The sequence below is a fragment of the Rhinolophus sinicus genome, chromosome 6 (assembly GCF_057876585.1).
Source record: "Rhinolophus sinicus isolate RSI-liver-muscle chromosome 6, RSI-T2T, whole genome shotgun sequence".
In the NCBI taxonomy this organism is placed as follows: Eukaryota; Metazoa; Chordata; class Mammalia; order Chiroptera; family Rhinolophidae; genus Rhinolophus; species Rhinolophus sinicus.
The window spans coordinates 55,725,381-55,742,902 of NC_142506.1; the positions used below are offsets into that span (position 1 = coordinate 55,725,381).

The 17,522-nt window shown below is 42.5% G+C and overlaps 1 protein-coding gene across 1 annotated transcript; it reads left to right on the top strand.

Moving 5' to 3' along the window:
* The first annotated feature begins 392 nt into the window (after positions 1-392).
* On the top strand, positions 393-13,288 carry SDE2 (spliceosome associated SDE2). Its single transcript, XM_019730909.3, has 7 exons — positions 393-573; positions 4,746-4,863; positions 5,867-5,978; positions 6,308-6,477; positions 7,179-7,293; positions 8,991-9,495; positions 11,739-13,288. The coding sequence occupies exons 1-7, from the start codon at positions 454-456 to the stop codon at positions 11,958-11,960; spliced, it is 1,362 nt and encodes a 453-aa protein (XP_019586468.3). The 5' UTR covers positions 393-453; the 3' UTR covers positions 11,961-13,288.
* Positions 13,289-17,522: the final 4,234 nt, after the last annotated feature.

The window sequence follows — 17,522 nt, forward strand, 5'->3', positions numbered from 1 at the left end:
CAGCCTCCCCTACGCCCCCAGGGAACAGTGCCTTCTCAGGCCACGATCCCCGCGACGCAAAAATAACTGCACAGATGTAAGGAAAAGGGCCAAAGCCTGCGGCACGGGGCGGTGCTTAGTTACAGTCTTATCGCTATAGCCAGAGAGCTAGAAACCTAACCCAGCGCCAGCCTTTTATAGAGGGTCCCTGGAGCCCCGCCCTAGCAACTTCCCCTAGCAACGCCTCGCCCTGGTGCTCCGCGGTCTTATCGGCCCTTGCCAGGCTCTTCCTGTTCCCCTCCCCCCGCCAGCTCGGTTTTGCGGCCGGACTCACGTGACCCGCCCCAGGGGAGGGGCGGGGCGAGCGGAAGACCTGAGGGGCGGGGCGCCTAACGGCGAGCTAAACGTCATCAAGGTGCGCCGGGCCAGTCGTGGAGCTCAGGCGCGGCGAGTCAGTTTCCGGGACTAGGTGAAATGGCGGAGACGGTGGCCCTGGTGTGGATTCGTGGCCCCGGCTTCGGCTGCAGGGCGGTGCGGGCTGTCTCGGCCCCATGCTCTGTCCGAGACTTTATCCACCAACACTGCCAAGATCAGGTGAGGTTCGCGGTTCCTGGAAGGAAGGGGAGAGAGGAGGACGAGTCAGGATTGGGTGCGGAGAGGGTCTGTCGGGTGCGTCTGTTCTTTGGGGTTTTCATTTTTTCAGGCTGAGGGTTCCTCAGTGTTAAGATTCTTCAGACTTATGCTGAGGCCTTCCTTTGCTTCTGTTTTGGGCTGATTGTTGTTTTGTCACCCCATAGAAGGGGGATAAACCCTTCCGCTCACAGGCCCCTAGTCCAGCCTTCTGTCTGGACTAACAGAAAACACTCAGGTTTTCTGTTACTTCATCCGTAAATGAGGCAGTTGGACCAGGTGACTTTTAAGGCTCATTTCCTTATATTTTCCTTACATTCAGTCTATGGTTATGTGACATGCGTTTTGTCCACTGATCAAACATCCCTCTTATCTCCAACCTATAGAAGAAATATGTGATGTCTAAACCCAGGCCAAAGGATGGTAAGGGAGGGAAATGGATTTATCTGGTACTAACTGTTTGGGGCCAGGGACTCACATATCCTGTTGAGGGCATGGGTTCTTAGGGCCTGTCGTTTAGATGTTTTCACTGATCATTTGACCGTCTCATTTGTCTATGTGTATTTTTGAAAACCTTTCATGGACTTCTAAAGTTATATGTGTGGTTTACTTAATTGTCAAGCAAGCCAGCTTTTACCAACTGTGAGATATAAAGCCTGTTCAGTTATCTAAAGAATTGGGTGGTCTCCCTGAATCTAATTTTAATCTTGGCACTTGATCTAGTACTGTTTTTCTTTATAACCACACCTCATCCTTGCTTCCTTAGGCTCTTTCCTCTGCTTGTCATTTATAAGCTTAACACATGTTAACACTGCAGTTCAAACCAGATCTTTACTTGGACTGGTTCCATGAAAAAGCAGTGCGTGTTTGCAAATAATGTGGTTTTTCAGCTTCCCTGTTTTTCTTCTTATGCTGCAGTGCAGAGTCTAAAAACTGTCAGAACTGTTTTTGACCATCTGAATGGGGAACTGATTTCCAAAATAATTGGATTTTAATATCTCTGATGATAGAACTCTTATTTCACGAGTACAGTTTTCAAACTTACTGATAATTGATCTAAACTGAGACCAGGAAAAAACAGGATCTTAATTTTGAGAGACGTATTGGAAGAAATAATTTTAAATAAGAAGAAATAGAAATTAATGGATTCAGCCAGGTACTTAAGAAACATGACCATATCAAGTGTGAACAGACAAGACTTCTAAAAGGGCATTTGATGAGATACTGAAACAAATAAAAATAGCTCAAGTTCACACTATGATTTTTATTTTTATTTTTTTAACATTTTAAAAATTAGTTTCAGGTGCACAGAACAATGTACTAGACATTTATCACACTATGCTTTTTAAAACAATACTACTCTAGTTCATGATAAAGTTAGTGTTTGCCAGGGAGAAAGTGAAAATCTGCCCTGCTGTTTATCTAGCTGGGATAAGAGACAGATAAAATCAGCTGCAAAGTTAATAGGAAACAGTATTTCTCCCAAGGACGATGGGGGCAGTGGTGAAATGTCATAATGATTCCTTTGAAAGTCTACAGCTTTCTTATTCATGGAGAGACCTTGATCTCAAAAATCATAGACTATAAGAAACTTTGTTGTTTGAAATTATATCCGTCAGAATGAAGCATCCTGCCCTTGTCTGATAATCTTAAGTCTCTTTGATATAGAGCAGCACTCTTGATTTCCAACCCAGATGCGGGGCTTCAGATTAGGGGTTTCTGAACACAACATTCCACATTTATCTTAACTTTATAGTTTCCAAGGAAACAGGAGTCTGGATCTATCTGCTTCACAGTCCTAGACCTGATGTTGCCCCTTTTACACACAGACCTGCTTTGTTTGGAGCCTCTCAAAACCCCGTTAAATTTCCCCTAAACTCCACCCTGCCCCAAATCCTATAAAAACTCTCTCTATTTTTGTTATTGTTGATGAGACACTGCATGATTCCTCTGGTGTGCAGTCCCCCCTCATTGCATGGATTCAATAAATTTGACTTCGTTGGACTACAGGTTTGTCCCTGGTGGCCTTAGGCTCATTGGGCTAAGATACACATAATGCTTTGTGCTTGAAAGTGCTTTGTAATATACAAATGGTTAAAAACAGTTAAGTAGATTCTTAATACACTTTTCTCACTTGTCGGACATCACCCTCTGTTCTCTTCCACCTCAGCTGGCCTCTCCTGTCCAGTCTCTTTTGCTGCTTCCTCCTCATCTCCCTGATCTCTAAACCTTAGAGTGGCCAGGGCTTAGTCTTCTGACCTTTTTTCTGATATTCTCTCTGCCCCCCCACCCCATCCAGGTGATTTCGTCCACTCTCATAGCTTTAAGTACCATCAGTATGTTCACAACATTCAAACGTAACTGTCTAGCCTTGATTTCTTCCCCAAACTCCAGATTTGTATATATCCGTCAGTTTTCTTGACCTCTCCACTTGGCTGTCTTGATGGACATCTCAAACTAACGTATCCAGCATGAGACTAATTGTCTCCCCCAAACTTCCTTCTCCCTCTTAATAAATGGCAACTCTGTTTTCCCATTAGCCAAACCAAATTTTTGGTATCGTCTCTAATTCCTCTACTGATCTCACTTCCCTCATCTAGGGCGTTGGCAAATTCAGTTGCCTCTGTCTTCAGAATATCCTTGGAATCTCATATTTCTCATCACCTGCTGTCACTACCACACTGGTACAAATAGCCTTTATTTGTCACCTGGATTATCACAATAGCTTCTCACTGGTTTCTCTGCTTCTATAGTCTTATTTTCAATTGAACAACTATCGTGATCCCTTCAGAGCATAACTCAGATCTCAGTTTATTCAAAGCCCTACAATAGTTTCATTCAGAGTAACATCCAAGGTCGTTGCAGTGGTTTCTAGGCCTCATTACTCCCTCGCCACGGCCCTGTTGCTGGTCCCTGAATACTCTAAGCTTATTCTTTGATCTGCTCTTGCCTCTGTCTAGAATGATGTCTGCCAGATAGCCACATGGCTGGTTCTCTTACTTTCTTTAATTCTCTGCTCTAATGCCACTTGGTCAGAGAGGCTTCCCTTGACACTACTAACTGTACATGTAAGATAGATTACCACTACACCCATCCACATACCTTATCCTCTGCTTATCAACACTTGACATAGTATATAATTTGCTTGTTTGTTCATTATTTGGCTTACCCCACTAGAAGGTAAGCTCCATGAGGCAGCATCTGTATATTCACTGTATTATTCTCTGTAGTATCCAAACACCTGAAAAGTACCTGGCAAATAGTAGACACTTAATATTTGTCGAATGAATAAATTGTTCCTGTTAAAATAGCTGTATGGTATGGCACATATTTTCCACTTCAGGAAGAGACCAGTAATACATTTTTTCTTTCTGTTGGTGTAGCGATCTCCTCATTCTTGATATTGTGGATTTAATTGTGTGCCTCCTAAGTGCCATATAACTTTGGAGAATACTCCTCTATTGTCTTTATTTCACAGCACCTGAAACTTGTTCAGAAAGACTTAGAGTTTTTATAATTTCTTTTTCATCATTTGATCTGAGAATTTTGAAATTTGGGGGTATTCAGGCTTCTTCAGTGATCGGCTATAACTTGGGGTCACTAGCAGAAGAGGCAAGCGCTGGTCCTAAAACTTAAAGCTTATGTAGGTGTATTAAAACCATACTGTCATCTCTTCCCTTCCCTTCTTCTTACACTTACCTACACTTTTCAGGTTGTATATTGTCACTTTTAAACTTGGAGTCCACTCTTGATTTAATCTGAAAAAATCAGAGAAAATGGAACCTCCAAAGTGACTGGATCTGCGCCCTGTATAGTCTTCTACCTTGACTCAGACTTTTTATTACAGAAGGCAAAAGAAGCAGTTTTTATTATCACCTCAAAGACAAAAAGTTCTGCATATCATGATTAGGTATTAGGAAAAAATTGTACCCAGAATTGTACCCATCAGATGAAAGGACATTTTTTTTTAGTGGTTTTCATTTTCAAGTCAACAAATATTAATTGAACACAACCTGCTTGTCACTGGAGTAACAAAAAGATAATAAGCTAGGTCCCTTCCTGCAAGATACTTGTATTGTCTCATAAACTTGTATTGTCTCATAAACAGCATTAAAAAAACCCACCTTTGTCTCTAGGATGTTCCAGAGGAATGCTTCTTTGTGAAGTGCAATGGATCCCTCATTAGCATCAGTGACACGGTGCAGCATGGAGCTGTGTACAGTTTGGAGCCCAGACTTCGAGGTGGAAAAGGAGGTGGGACATGATTGTCGTCTGCTTGGCTGTAACACATCTGTAGTCTTTAGCCATATGTATTAAATTAACCAACTCCGTGGTCTCTGAAGTACGCCAGCCTGTTTACCTTATGAAACCCTTTACTTACCTGGGTTTGAATATTTTTTTCTTTTATTCTTTTTGAGGAAGATGTTGCATGATACAGTTGCCACCTTCTCCAGCTAGATAGCTCTTAGGTAACCTAGGCTCGACAGCTTTGGGGAAGATTAGATAAAGACTTGTGATGATTATTCTGTCCAGTTTGCTGAAGAAAGCATGTGAAAACAATCAAGTCTACTTTTATCAAGTATTTGTCTAGGTACTGTAGTTCCGAGGGAGGTCTAACGTTACCTTATGAAATGCAACTGTTTACATGTTGGGGTAGGTTAGGGTTCTGGGTGCATTCACACATCTCAGAAAAGAGGAACTAGACGGGCAAAAGCTGAGTGTGAACAGTTCTTTCTTAGTCTTTCTCCTGATGCACTAACATGTCATCCCTAAGCTTTCTGATCTACGGTGATTTGGTTTGATTTTCAGACAGCTGACATCTCAGATTATAATCATCCCGCTGTTTGAAACCGTGTCAATAAGAATGAAGCTTGTCGTATTAGCCAGTGACAGTTAAAATGGCCTTTCCTTCTAAACTCACTGCAAAATCTCACCATATAAATTTTTAAGTTCTTAATCAGGGAATCTTGGGTTCTCCGACCCTGGGTAAAGCCCTCTAAAACATCCCAGTGGTGCAGGTACAATATTTCAGAAATACAAGAGGAAGGGCAAAAGGCAGGAGGTTAAACACGTTTATCAGTATTTTACATTTGTTCCTGAGTTCAAATCTTTATGTCCATTTCCTTTAAAACAAAAAAAAAAAGGGAGAAATCAGAGGTCACCTTTAATCTTGTGATTCATTACTATTTTCACAAGTTTGGCATTTATCCATCTTTGAACACTTTTTAACTTGCTTTCTCCAAATATATTTGCCCAGGTTTTGGGTCTATGCTCCGAGCACTTGGTGCTCAGATTGAGAAGACAACCAATCGAGAAGCTTGCCGGGATCTCAGTGGAAGGAGACTACGGGATGTCAATCATGAAAAAGCGTAAGATGCCCATCTGTTCTTTTTTAAACAGAAATATATTTTCCTATCAATTGTGATGATACACATGCCATGCCTGTCAGGAATGTAACCTTGAAATATTTGTGCTCTGGCTCACTGTTATCAGATGTCCCCTTTTCCATAATTCAGTGATTATCTTCGGGTCTTAAGTCCATGATAGTATGCTAGTAGTAAGCATGGCACACCTCTCGGGGAGTATCACAATATGAGCAAGAGTGCACTGATGTGTTGGGGAGAGGGGCGTTTTACATGTACTTAAATGTGTGTCTAATACATCCACTCAGTTCCATCTGTCTCTCTCCCATCCCCAGAATGGCGGAGTGGGTAAAACAGCAAGCTGAGCGAGAGGCTGAGAAGGAGCAGAAGCGCCTCGAGCGACTGCAGCGGAAGCTCGCCGAACCCAGGCACTGCTTCACCAGCCCCGACTACCAGCAGCAGTGCCATGAGATGGCTGAGCGGCTGGAGGATTCCGTGCTCAAAGGTGAGAGGGAGGATTCCTTCGTGTGGTCAGCAGGCACCCCTGAAGCCAGCGGTTCTAGACTGTTCCACACTGCACGCAGAGTGCAGTCCTTCAGCGTTTTTGGGTTACAGACCTCTGAGAATCTGATGAGAGCTGTCGAACCTCTCCCCTCAGTAATGAACACGGTATATCTGTGACCCCGTAAAAAAAGAACACAGCCGCACAGCATTTGATATACTTGACCCTGAATTCAGCAGTTTTAGGTCAATTCTTTTTAATAGTTTCTAATAAGAATGATTGTCATTTACTTTTATTAGAATCCAGAGTATTATGCTAGGGCTATTGTAGATACAATTGAATAAGAAGGAAGCTTTTCCATCACAAAGGTTATGAGATAACAAGGGTTCGAATACATGCAAATAATGACCACGGGAGGAATCACTAGGTTTGGGGAGATCTAGGTTTGAACCCATCACCTTCAAAGTTTTCAAATTGGGCATTGGTGCTTTAAACATCTGGTTCTAGCGCCAGAATGCTTATTATTTTAAATCTGTGTAAATTTGAGATGAATCTCATTTCAACGATCCTAACTTTTGATATCTTAAGAAATTTGAATCTGTAGCTTTAGATTGCAGCTCATTTTGCAATCCAGATTCCTTATAATTTCTTTGATTAAATTTAATTCTGATAATAGACACTGAGTTTTTAAAATTTCTGTTCAGGTATGCAGGCGGCCTCCAGCAAGATGGTATCGGCAGAAATCGGCGAGACTCGGAAGCGGCCTAACACATCCAAAACAGAGCAAGGAACCAGGGCAGCGAAAAGGAAATGCTTTTGGTATGTTGTCTTTTCATTCCACATTCATCTTTGAGGACTGACATGCTCCATTTCCTTCTTGTCTATCTGGTATAACGCATCCTTAAGTAATGTTTGATGGGAGCTCAGAAATTTTCCAGAGTGTTTGGAGTTTTAGTGATTGTCATGTTATACCCACTAGTAATGGTTTCTGCGATGAGTGCCATTAATCGAATCTAAAGGGCAGTATTATTCCTTACAGTGAAAGATCACATAAAAATAAATTTAGACTTGAATTACCATGTGGTGTTGAAAGAGTTAACTGTCAAAAATCCCAGGTGGAGGCCCAGGCTGCGCTTTCCAGGCTGTTCTCTTTTCTCTGGGGTTTTTCACAGGCATCGTTGAGGTCTCTGGTCCCTTTGCCAGACCGCTTCTCCACTTTGCACTTGCGGGTGAAAAGCACAACCGTACTTTTTCTTACCCATTCTTCTGATAGCTCTCCAGCCCTTCCCATTGGTCCTCTGGTTACCAGCTCAGTTCCCTTGGGCCGTGTTCTAGAAAATGATAAGTCCAAATGGATCTTGCTTCCTTGTTGGCCTTCCCTTTAGGGATAGAAAGATAATTATTAACAAAAGATCATGTAACTGTGAGTCCAGCATAGAATTTTGTGTGTTCTTTCTGAAGTGGGAATTAAATGTTCCTGAGAGAAAGCGTAGTGGCATTGTGAGTGTTTTTTGAATCAGGCTTATTGGGGTATAATGTATATACAGTGAAACTCACCCTTTTTGATTGAACAGTTCTGTGGGTTTTGAAAAATATAGTCATATAATTACTATCACCCTGAAAAGTGCCCGTGTGCCCCTTTGCAGTTAATTCCTTTCCTCTGCCCCCATCCCTGGGAGCCGGTGATCATGGGTGAGATCTTTGTTCCTGTGGTTTTATCTTTTCCAGAATGTCCTATGGCCTTTGTGTCTGGCTTCGTCCACTTACCATAACGCTTTTGAGATCCATCGATGGTATTTTATTGATCAGGAGTTCATTCCTTTTTCTTGCCAAGTATTATTGCATAGTACGGCTGTACCATAGTTGTTTCATTCTCTACTTGATAGATATTTGGATAGTTTCCAGTTTGGAGCGATTGTGAATAAAACAAGATTTTCTTTGAACTATTTATCAATTTCCAACAGTTAATAATTAACAATATTAACTCATAATTTCCAAAAGTTGAAATTCATACAATATGTGAAAAAAAAGCTTTGCGTAAAATCAATTTTGTCTTAAGAGATCCTGTAGAGAAAGACAAATAACATACGGTTTCATTTATATGTGGAATCCAAAAAAAGCAAAACAAGTGAACAAACAAAACAAAAACGGATCCATAGAAATAGATCAAAAGAATGATTGCTAGAGGGGAAGGGATGGGGGATGGGTGAAAAGGATGAAGGGGACAATAGTCCACAATATGGTGATAAGTCTGCACGGTGACAGACGATGACTAGACTTAGTGGGGTGGTCACATTGCAAGATATAAAAATGCCAAATCACTATATTGCACACCTAAAACCATGTAATATTGTATACCAACTATACTTAAATAATAAATCAAATAAAATAAAAAGAGATCCTCCTGGATATTCAGGACAGTTGGTTCCAGTCTCTGTTCCTTGAACAAACCGTAGCTCTTCTTTTATTTTGAAGTAGAAGCTAGAAACGGTGTTGAACCTTTCTGTTTCTGACAGGTTGGGCATGGAAGGCCTGGAGACTGAGGAGGGGTCCAGCTCTGAGACTTCAGATAGTGACAGTGAAGAAGCACCTAGTACTTCAGGAATGAGCTTCCATGTTCCCAAACATGACACTGATGGTGTTGAGATGGCAGCTGAGTTTCCCAGCAGTTCTCAGAGGGCGCCAGGGTTAAGGACAGACTGCAGCTCACCACAGAAACTACAGACCCCCGTCACTGGCTCTGGGAATGGTATTTCAGAAGACTCGTGTGCTGAGCTGGGGGAGACCCCTTCCCAGGCATACGTGGAAAGGAAGATGGCTACAGAAAGAGAGAAAACCCAGGAGGAAAAGGAGGCAGAGAGAAAAGAACCCACAGAAAGGGAAGCCGCTGGGACTGGACTGCATGAGGAGAAAGAGACAAAAGAAATGACTGATGGGGGAAAAGCTGCCAACGTAGTACCTGGAGAAGACAGGGAAAACATTCCTGATGCCAAACTGGAGGGGAGCCAGTCAGGAAACACAGTAAGTGCTTCTGAGGGGTCGCTGTGTAAAGCCAAATCAGTTTAGTCAACACAATAAGTCATTAAAATAAAAACGTGCTCTTCCCCATCAGCTGCTTGTTGAATAGTGGAAAGGCTTATTTAATCATCAGAAATACAGAGAGATGATGGTGAAGCTTGCCTTGTCCCCCCAAAAATCCGTAGGGTTTCTTTGTTTTTTAGCTTGGAATTTATATTATTTTGCCACTAGGTGGCGTCCTTGGTTCCATATTTCATTAATTCTAAGATTCATGTTTTTCACATTTTAATTCTCTCTGCATTTGGATGTATGTATCACATAGCATAATTGCATTTATTCTTTCTTGACAATACATACAGTAGTAAGGCATATTAAGATAGATGACATTTTAGATTTGATGAAAGTACTCATTTTCCTATCACTAAGTCTCCAGTTACTCAGTTTCTCTTTTTCATGTGATACTATTTGAACAGGACTTGTCAGCTGGATGTGCAGGTTTTCCCTATGGCAGAGAACCAGCTCCTTCTTAATTTATCATTAAACCTTAAGTCCCTCATTCAGCCTATTAAGAATTGGTCTTCGGGCAGGCCTAGTGGCTCAGGTAGTTTGAGTGCCGTGTTCCTCATGCCGAGGTCGCCGGTTCGATTCCCACATGGGCCAGTGAGCTGTGCCCTCTATAGCTAATGGTGAACAACAGCTCCTGCTGGAGCTGGGCTGCCGTGAGCAGCCAGGGGTTGGCGTGAGTGGGTTACCGTGTGCTGCCTGGAGCGGCCTGCGTGAGTGGCCGGCAGCTGTGGATAACTGCTGTGAGTAGCCGACCGACTGCCTCAGCTGGGGGAGTGCAAGGCTCCTAATACCAGCCTGGACCAGGGAGCTGTGTCCTACACAACTAGACTGAGAAACAACGGCTTGAACCGGAGTGGAGTGTGGGGGGAGGCGGAAGAAGGCGGGGAATTGGTTTTCATTGTGCATGCTTTCCCTCAGATGGTGGCTTATTCTGTCATCCGTGGACTGACTACCTGCAAAAATCTTTTAATATTTACTCTTTGATTTAATGATTTGCTTTTAGAATAGATGAAACCCACACTATTTGGTTTCCTTTGATAAATACAAAGCCTATCATTATTTGTTTAACTAGCACCTTCCTGTCCCCCAATAAATAAGCAAAAATGCATAAATCGCCCTTTCTAGAGAGGATAGTGGAATTTTTTTATGTTAAGGGCTTTGAATTGACCCTTTAGAGTTATAAGCATATAACTTTTATGTTACTTGTATATATTGGGAGCTCTATCCTGACCAAAGTGTTGGGAAAATGAATAAAGGAAAATAGAATAAAACCTGATTTGGCTTTCAGTTGTTAAGGTTTCACCGTGGAAATTCTGCTCTTAATATTGTAGCAGCTATTGTATTCATAATAACTAGGTGTGATTCTCCAAAGACACATACGTGGTGTTTTAGGATTTGGCCACAGATAGCGAAGCCAAGGTTTACTCAGAAATCTAAAAAAAAATGACTTTTTTTTTTAAACGAAGATCAACTAGAAAGACAGGGTCCATTCCGAGAGCTCTTTATGTGTAAAAAAAAATAACTTATTATGAGAGAAAATTCTTGTACTTTGAGTATATTTTTTAAAAACCCCTAGATGTGAACATTTCCACACTATGGTCAGAAGTATTTAATTGTCTCACAGTCTGTTTACATGGTGGATAGAACAGTTGCAAATCTATTGAATAGCATTTGAATTTATATAAGTCGGAACTTATATAAATTGAGTTATATAAGTGGGAACTTTGACAAACCAATTTAATTCAGTTAGAATAGAAAGCATTAAGAGTGTGGAATTAATAGATTTACAGGCATGGGAACCTCATTAAAATTAAGCTTTATGGGTTGCTGCTCTTTTCTGTGGTCATAGTGTGGGGGGAGGCTGCGTATATTTTACTGTTTGACTTTTTACTGGAAAAATCAGAAAATAATTTAAAAAGTAATATTCAGAATCTACCGGAATCCTGTAACTTCTGTTACTGTTCTGAATGCTTGTTTCTAAATATGTAGATGGAAAATTAACATGAATTATGTGTAATGAGAAGGTGGGAAGAAAAACATTTAGATGATCATTAAAGTTCAGTAGCAAGACAAGGCAACAAAGCTGCAAATTCCTTGGAAATAGAACATGGTTGACAGTTCCATGCAGAGAAAGGAGCCTGTTTTACATATTTCCTTTGTGTTTTGTTTTGTTTTCTCAGGATATTGGTCAGGAATCTGTAGATTTACTGGCGTTCACCTCGGTTGCAGAAGTGGAGTTGCTGGGTCTGGAGAAGCTCAAGTGTGAACTCACAGCCCGAGGGCTGAAATGTGGGGGCACGCTCCAGGAGCGAGCAGCAAGACTCTTCTCTGTCAGGGGACTGGCGAAGGAACACATAGACCCAGCTCTGTTTGCCAAGCCTTCGAAGGGGAAGAAGAAATGAATTTCATCAGAACTGATACCCTCTTTCTTTCTAGTCGAGCCCTTACAACCTGACGCGTAGCCGTTATGCCTGTTGATATTAAAGCTGATAGAACCCAATTCTAACTATCCTCTGTTTCACGATTACAGTTACAGAATTAAGGTGTGAAACCAGCTGAGCTTGACGTTTTTGTGGGAAGATTTTTTAAATAACGAATTTAGTAACTATGAAGCTATTCAGATGTTTGGTTTCATCTTGTGTCATTTAGGAAAGTTAATTTTCAAGGAATTTGTCCATGTGACTCAAGTTGTCAGATTTGTGGACGTGAAGTTTTTTTCGTAATATTCCCTTATCTTTTGAAAGTCTGCAGGAGCTGCAGTGGTAACTTTTGTCATCTGAGTTTTCAAATGGTGTTTCTCAAAGGGAGAAAGCCACTGCCGTGGTTCCCTGCACTGGAGTATATAGATGGATAGTTGTCACACAGGAAGCAGCTATTGAGTGAAATGTCTTGGGCAAAATTAGATAGTAAATAGTGATTTAAGAAATCAAATGTCTATTGAAAGAGATCACTGGACTTAAAGTCTTAGAGGAAGAAAAAACATTGTGATCCCAAATTATGCTGCCACGTGCCAGCTGTAGGACCCAGGGTGGGGGCGGGAGTTTGCAGAGAGTGAAGTATGTACGCTCAACATTTAGTTTCATCTTCCTGAGAGGGGTACAAATTTTGTGTTTGATCTTAGATGTCTGAGAGTGGTACAAATTTTGTGTTTGATCTTAGATGTCTACAGAAAAAGGTAACGTTTCAAAAAGAAATGTATTTTTTTCTTTATTCTTTCAGGAATATTTTGGACACTTGTCTTTTTATATGATGATAGAAACAACCTTATTGAGACATCACTCTGTTTTTCCTGGTTTCCATTTTTTTAAACTGTATGTCAGCTCCCCTCTCCTCCTTTATTCGTAATGCTTCAAGTTTTTATTTGGGCCCAAGAATCATTCTGCTACGTGGTCTGTCCAATTATTAACTTATTTTCATTTTTTGTCTTCTATGGTATTCTTAGAGTAATTTTTTTTTTTTTGGAATAGAGTATATGGCTGGTGTATTTTCTGTATCCTTGCGTAATCTGGCATTGTTTTTCTGTTGGCCTTTGCAGTGTCAAATCCTCGGCGTACAGTCTTTTCCTTTCAAAATAATAGATATTTGCTATTGTTTTCTGGCAGATAGTATTTCAGAAGAAAAGCTTTATGCCTGTTTTGAGTTTGTTTTTTATTGTATACAATGTGTTTTTCTTGTTAGACATTTCTACATTTTTTCTTTATCCTTCAAATTAAAAAATGTCACCAGGTTATTTCTAGTTGTGATCTCTTCCTTAATATTTCTTAGTATTGGGTGAACCCTTTTGAGGTCTGAAGACTAGGCTTTTTATTTTAGACCACTATTTTCCTATTACTTACTTGATTATCGCTTTTATTCTCTGCTCTTTCCCCTGGGACCTCATTTTCTTTCACATCCAATCTGCTGTTTGCCCCTCCTCTTGTGTTTGTCAATTCAACAATTGGGTTTCTCCTTTAGCTCTTTCTCACACTCGGATTTGTTGCTCTTCATGCTTGCTTGTGTTTTATAGATGTGCTGTCTTGCAACTCAGTGTGCGTGTGCTTTAAGGACTTGTATATACCTTCTCCATTTCTCTTTCATAGGGATGCATTTCCTCTGATCCCTCAAATCGATTTGTTTGTGATTAATCCTTTTTCCAGTGTGTCCTCACGTGCATGAATTTAGGTCTAGGATGGGGTTCGATGCGCAAGGCATTTCTTGGGAACTGGTGCAGGAGAGGGTAGGGAGAATCTTCAGATGCAGGTTTGACACCCACGGAAGGAGGGAACAAAGGAATGGGTAGGCAGAGTCTCCGGCTGCAGTGCCCGAGGAAGTTTCAATGGCGAGTTGAACCTTGAATGGCCAGGTTGATGGCGAGTCCCAGAGCCAAGGTCATCTGTCGGCATCCAGAATCTTGTCGGAATGGGGCTGCCTCAGTGCCCACACCGTGCTCCCTGGCAAGAAAGTCTGGCCTGGGTGTGAATCTGATGGATCCAGAGGGGCAACCAGTGGGACCACCAGTCAGTTACTCTCCCCAAAGCAGGGGACCTGACAGGCATATATTCATAGCTGCCAGAGTGTGTTTTCCTGTCGCTTAGGGTTTTTTCTTGTTTGGGTAGCTGAAAACAGTTTTCTTCAAATTGTGTGGCTATCTGTACAATCTTAAAAAGCACACTCAAAGGGGGAAGGGGAAAGCTGAGATGGAGTGGAGGTTTACTTTGTCAGATTAGAGGTTCTTTTCACTTGTGAGACATGCAGGCATCCCGGCCCAAAGCATTTCTTTCCTGTTGTGGCAGTGTGACATTGGCTGGGTCAGTGCCCCTTTCCTAATTGGCATGGTTAGCCCCTTCAGGTTGCCAGCTCCAGCTGTGCCCTGCTTCATCTAACACAGTATGAGCAGCCCTCGCTCTGCTCCCCACAGGCAAATGGGCCTTGACTGGCAAAGTGAAAAAAAAGACTGTCATTCTGAAATGGCCGCTTTCTTGTCGCATTAAAGGCTGGAAGTCAGGATGCTCACAATTAACAGAGACCGACCATCTTGCCATCCTCACAGTGACTAGTCGGTCCAGCTCTCACTGGTACACGCGTGGGGGCATTAATGGGCTTCTGTGGTGGGTCCATTTCACCTGCTGTCACTTTGATTTGGAGGTTGCAGCCTTTCTCCTTCCCAGTTTCTGGTGAAAATACAGAGCTTCCTCGTTACCTTCCTTTGGTGACCTCAATAGGAGTTTGCAAGAGGGAGTTCAGTGTGTGTGCTCAGATTACCACCTTGAAGCAGCACTTGTTAGCGGATTTTCAAGATTAAAAGTGCCCCCCAGAAAGTCCAGTAACTTAACAGCAGCCACTAACAATTCTGGGCTGCCTCCGATCAAAACCAGGAAGGCACTGTCAAACTTCATGGCACAGCTTGTGTGTCTGAACTAGAACACTGCAAAGGGGACTGTAGAATCCAGGTGGCATCGTGTCACACAGGCTGTCACTAAGCCAACTGCCCGTTGACCTGTTTCTGGGGAGAAGTCTGACTCAGACTGTGCCCGTCTAATCTCTGACAATGGAGAACGGATGTGAATGGTAAAAAGTGCTACCTGGTGTTACCTTTTCATTCCATCTCTATAAGGTTTCCGTTTGGGAATAAATTAATGGTACTCTGTGAAAGGAGCCTACATCCAAACCATTTCTATCCAGATCACTGATTCAGGATCACCCCAAGAATTTGAGGCCACATGAATATGGCCACAAGTTTGTGACACTGGTGGGTTAAATCAAAGCCCTTGCAGTGGCATCCAATGTGTTTTCCCTGGAATCCAGGCCGTGTGGTGTGATGGGCTTTCTGGCACGGACTGTGCAGTCACAGACTTGGATCCAGGGCCTGGTTTTCCCTTTCTAATAGTGTTTCTTCAGAGAAACGCAGTAAACTTTGTGAGCGCCAGCTCCCTAACCCTACCATCCGATGGGATCATGTCTACTTTTAGGGTTGTTAGGATTAACCAGGATGCTACGTAAGGCACCAGCGCAGTGCTTGGCAGCTTGTAGATGTTCAGCAAATGGAAGCTGTTGGAATACTCTAGAGTGTGCCATTGGCTGACAGCAATGCAATGCGAGCCACCAGTGTCATTAGAAATTTTCTCCTGGTCACATTAAAAAGTACAAAGGAACAGGTGAAATTAAGGTTAACAATACAAAGTATCAAAGTATCATTTTGTATTTCCTATATTGGTTACATGAGGAAATGATACTTTGTATACAAATGAATACAAAGTATCATTTCCACATGTAACCAATATAGGAAAATTATTAAGAGAGTGTATGGTTTGGGTGTTTTGGGGACTAAGCCTTTGAAATCTGGTGTGTATTTTACACTTACAGCGCTCCCCAGTTCAGACTCGCCACATGTCAAGTGCATCAGAGCCCCATGTGACTTGTGTGACTGTTGGTTCTCGTGGCCCTAGGACACAAGGTGGTGAGCATTGTAGAACAGTCCCTCTTGGTCCAAAGCAGCAGGCACCGAGCTGAGTCAAAACAGAATGAGACTGAGGGCACTCGTGGCTCTTAGTGAGCTTCTCGCCTCCCTCAGCTGCCTAGGCGATCAAATGGAGTAGATGGGAAATGAGCAGTCCAATGTCACATGTGAGGTGGAAGCGTCTTTCCTGTGGGGAAACACCCATGCCACTTGGCTCGGGCTGAAACAAGTGTGAGCTGTCGTCTGTGACTCCCCGTGTCGGCCTTGCTGGTGCAGGGCTGGGTGACATCCCGGCAAAGTACTCGAGGTATCTGTTTACTTCTAGGAATTGAGCTATAAATCATAGCTTAAGTTTGCATGGGGTAATTATTAGGCTCTTTAAGACGAAAGCATCTTCAAATGAAAAAGTAGTGAGGAATTAGGAGTGCAGACAAATACTCAGTGAAAATGGGCATTCCATTCTGAGAAGGACCCCAGTGCTGGCCACCTGGAAATGTACCAGGTAGGTCGCTTAGTACACTTCATGGTTTAGCATAGGAAAAGCCAATAGGAAGGCATATCATGTCTCTGCCTGTTGAAGCTCATTTTCAAGACAGCTCACGTGTTACCTCCTCCAACTGAGAAAGGAAAACACAATGGGAGTTTATTCTGCAGACCTAGGGCTTTCAAACTTTATGAGTTGTTCATGTCTATCAGTAAAACATTTGGGGGTGTGCACCCAAGATTGTGCCATCTGTGTAGAGCCCTCCGTTTGGTTCCCATTCCCTCCTGAGTAAAAGCCAAGTACTTACAATGGCCTGCAAGCCCTTCACAATCCACACCCCTCTCTAACCTCCCCCACTCTCTGCCTCTGTCCCCCTCAGCCAACATGGCGCCTTGCTGTTTCCTGAACAAACCAAACACGCCCAAGGCACTCCGGTCCCAGAGCTCAGCACTGCCTGTTCCCTCCGCCTGGGACATTCTGTCTCCAGATGTCCCCACGAATGGCCCCCTCCCTTCTCACTCTAATTTACAAGGACAACTGGCCCTCCTCATCCCATACACACTCCTGTCTTCCTTTCCTGCCTATTTTTTTCCATTCTACCGCTTTTCACACTATTTATTTGCCTTGCTTATTAAATGTCCCTCTCCCCTCAAGGAGGATAAGCTCCATTAGGGCAGAGATTCTTGAGGACTTTGTTAGTGCCTGGCACATAAAAGATGCTCCATAAATATTTATTGAATGAATACATGTGCTGCTGAATTCACGATGTACTTTATAAAACAATACACAAATAGAATTCCGAACGTATTCACTATCCATCAGTGGATCCGCAGGGACGCATGGACCTAGTTAAAACCTTCGCTTGTAGACACAGGGTGCCTTTGTAGGTTGTTGAGGAAAATGGCTGGAAGTGAATATTTTACCAAAATAAAATCTGAGAGCATCTGAAGGGTGGGCACAGATGGCAGTTGTAGAGACAAGGATTCTGTTGCTCACCCCCTTCCAACCATCAAAAATGCTACCAATTTCTGGGAGGAAGAAAGA

Excerpts from the sequence above, each read along its gene's own strand:
- SDE2 (XM_019730909.3), top strand. The coding sequence starts at position 454 with ATGGCGGAGACGGTGGCCCTGGTGTGGATTCGTGGCCCCGGCTTCGGC. Across the intron at positions 4,864-5,866 it reads ACTTCGAGGTGGAAAAGGAG|GTTTTGGGTCTATGCTCCGA; the intron begins GTGGGACATGAT and ends ATATTTGCCCAG. Across the intron at positions 5,979-6,307 it reads GATGTCAATCATGAAAAAGC|AATGGCGGAGTGGGTAAAAC; the intron begins GTAAGATGCCCA and ends TCCCATCCCCAG.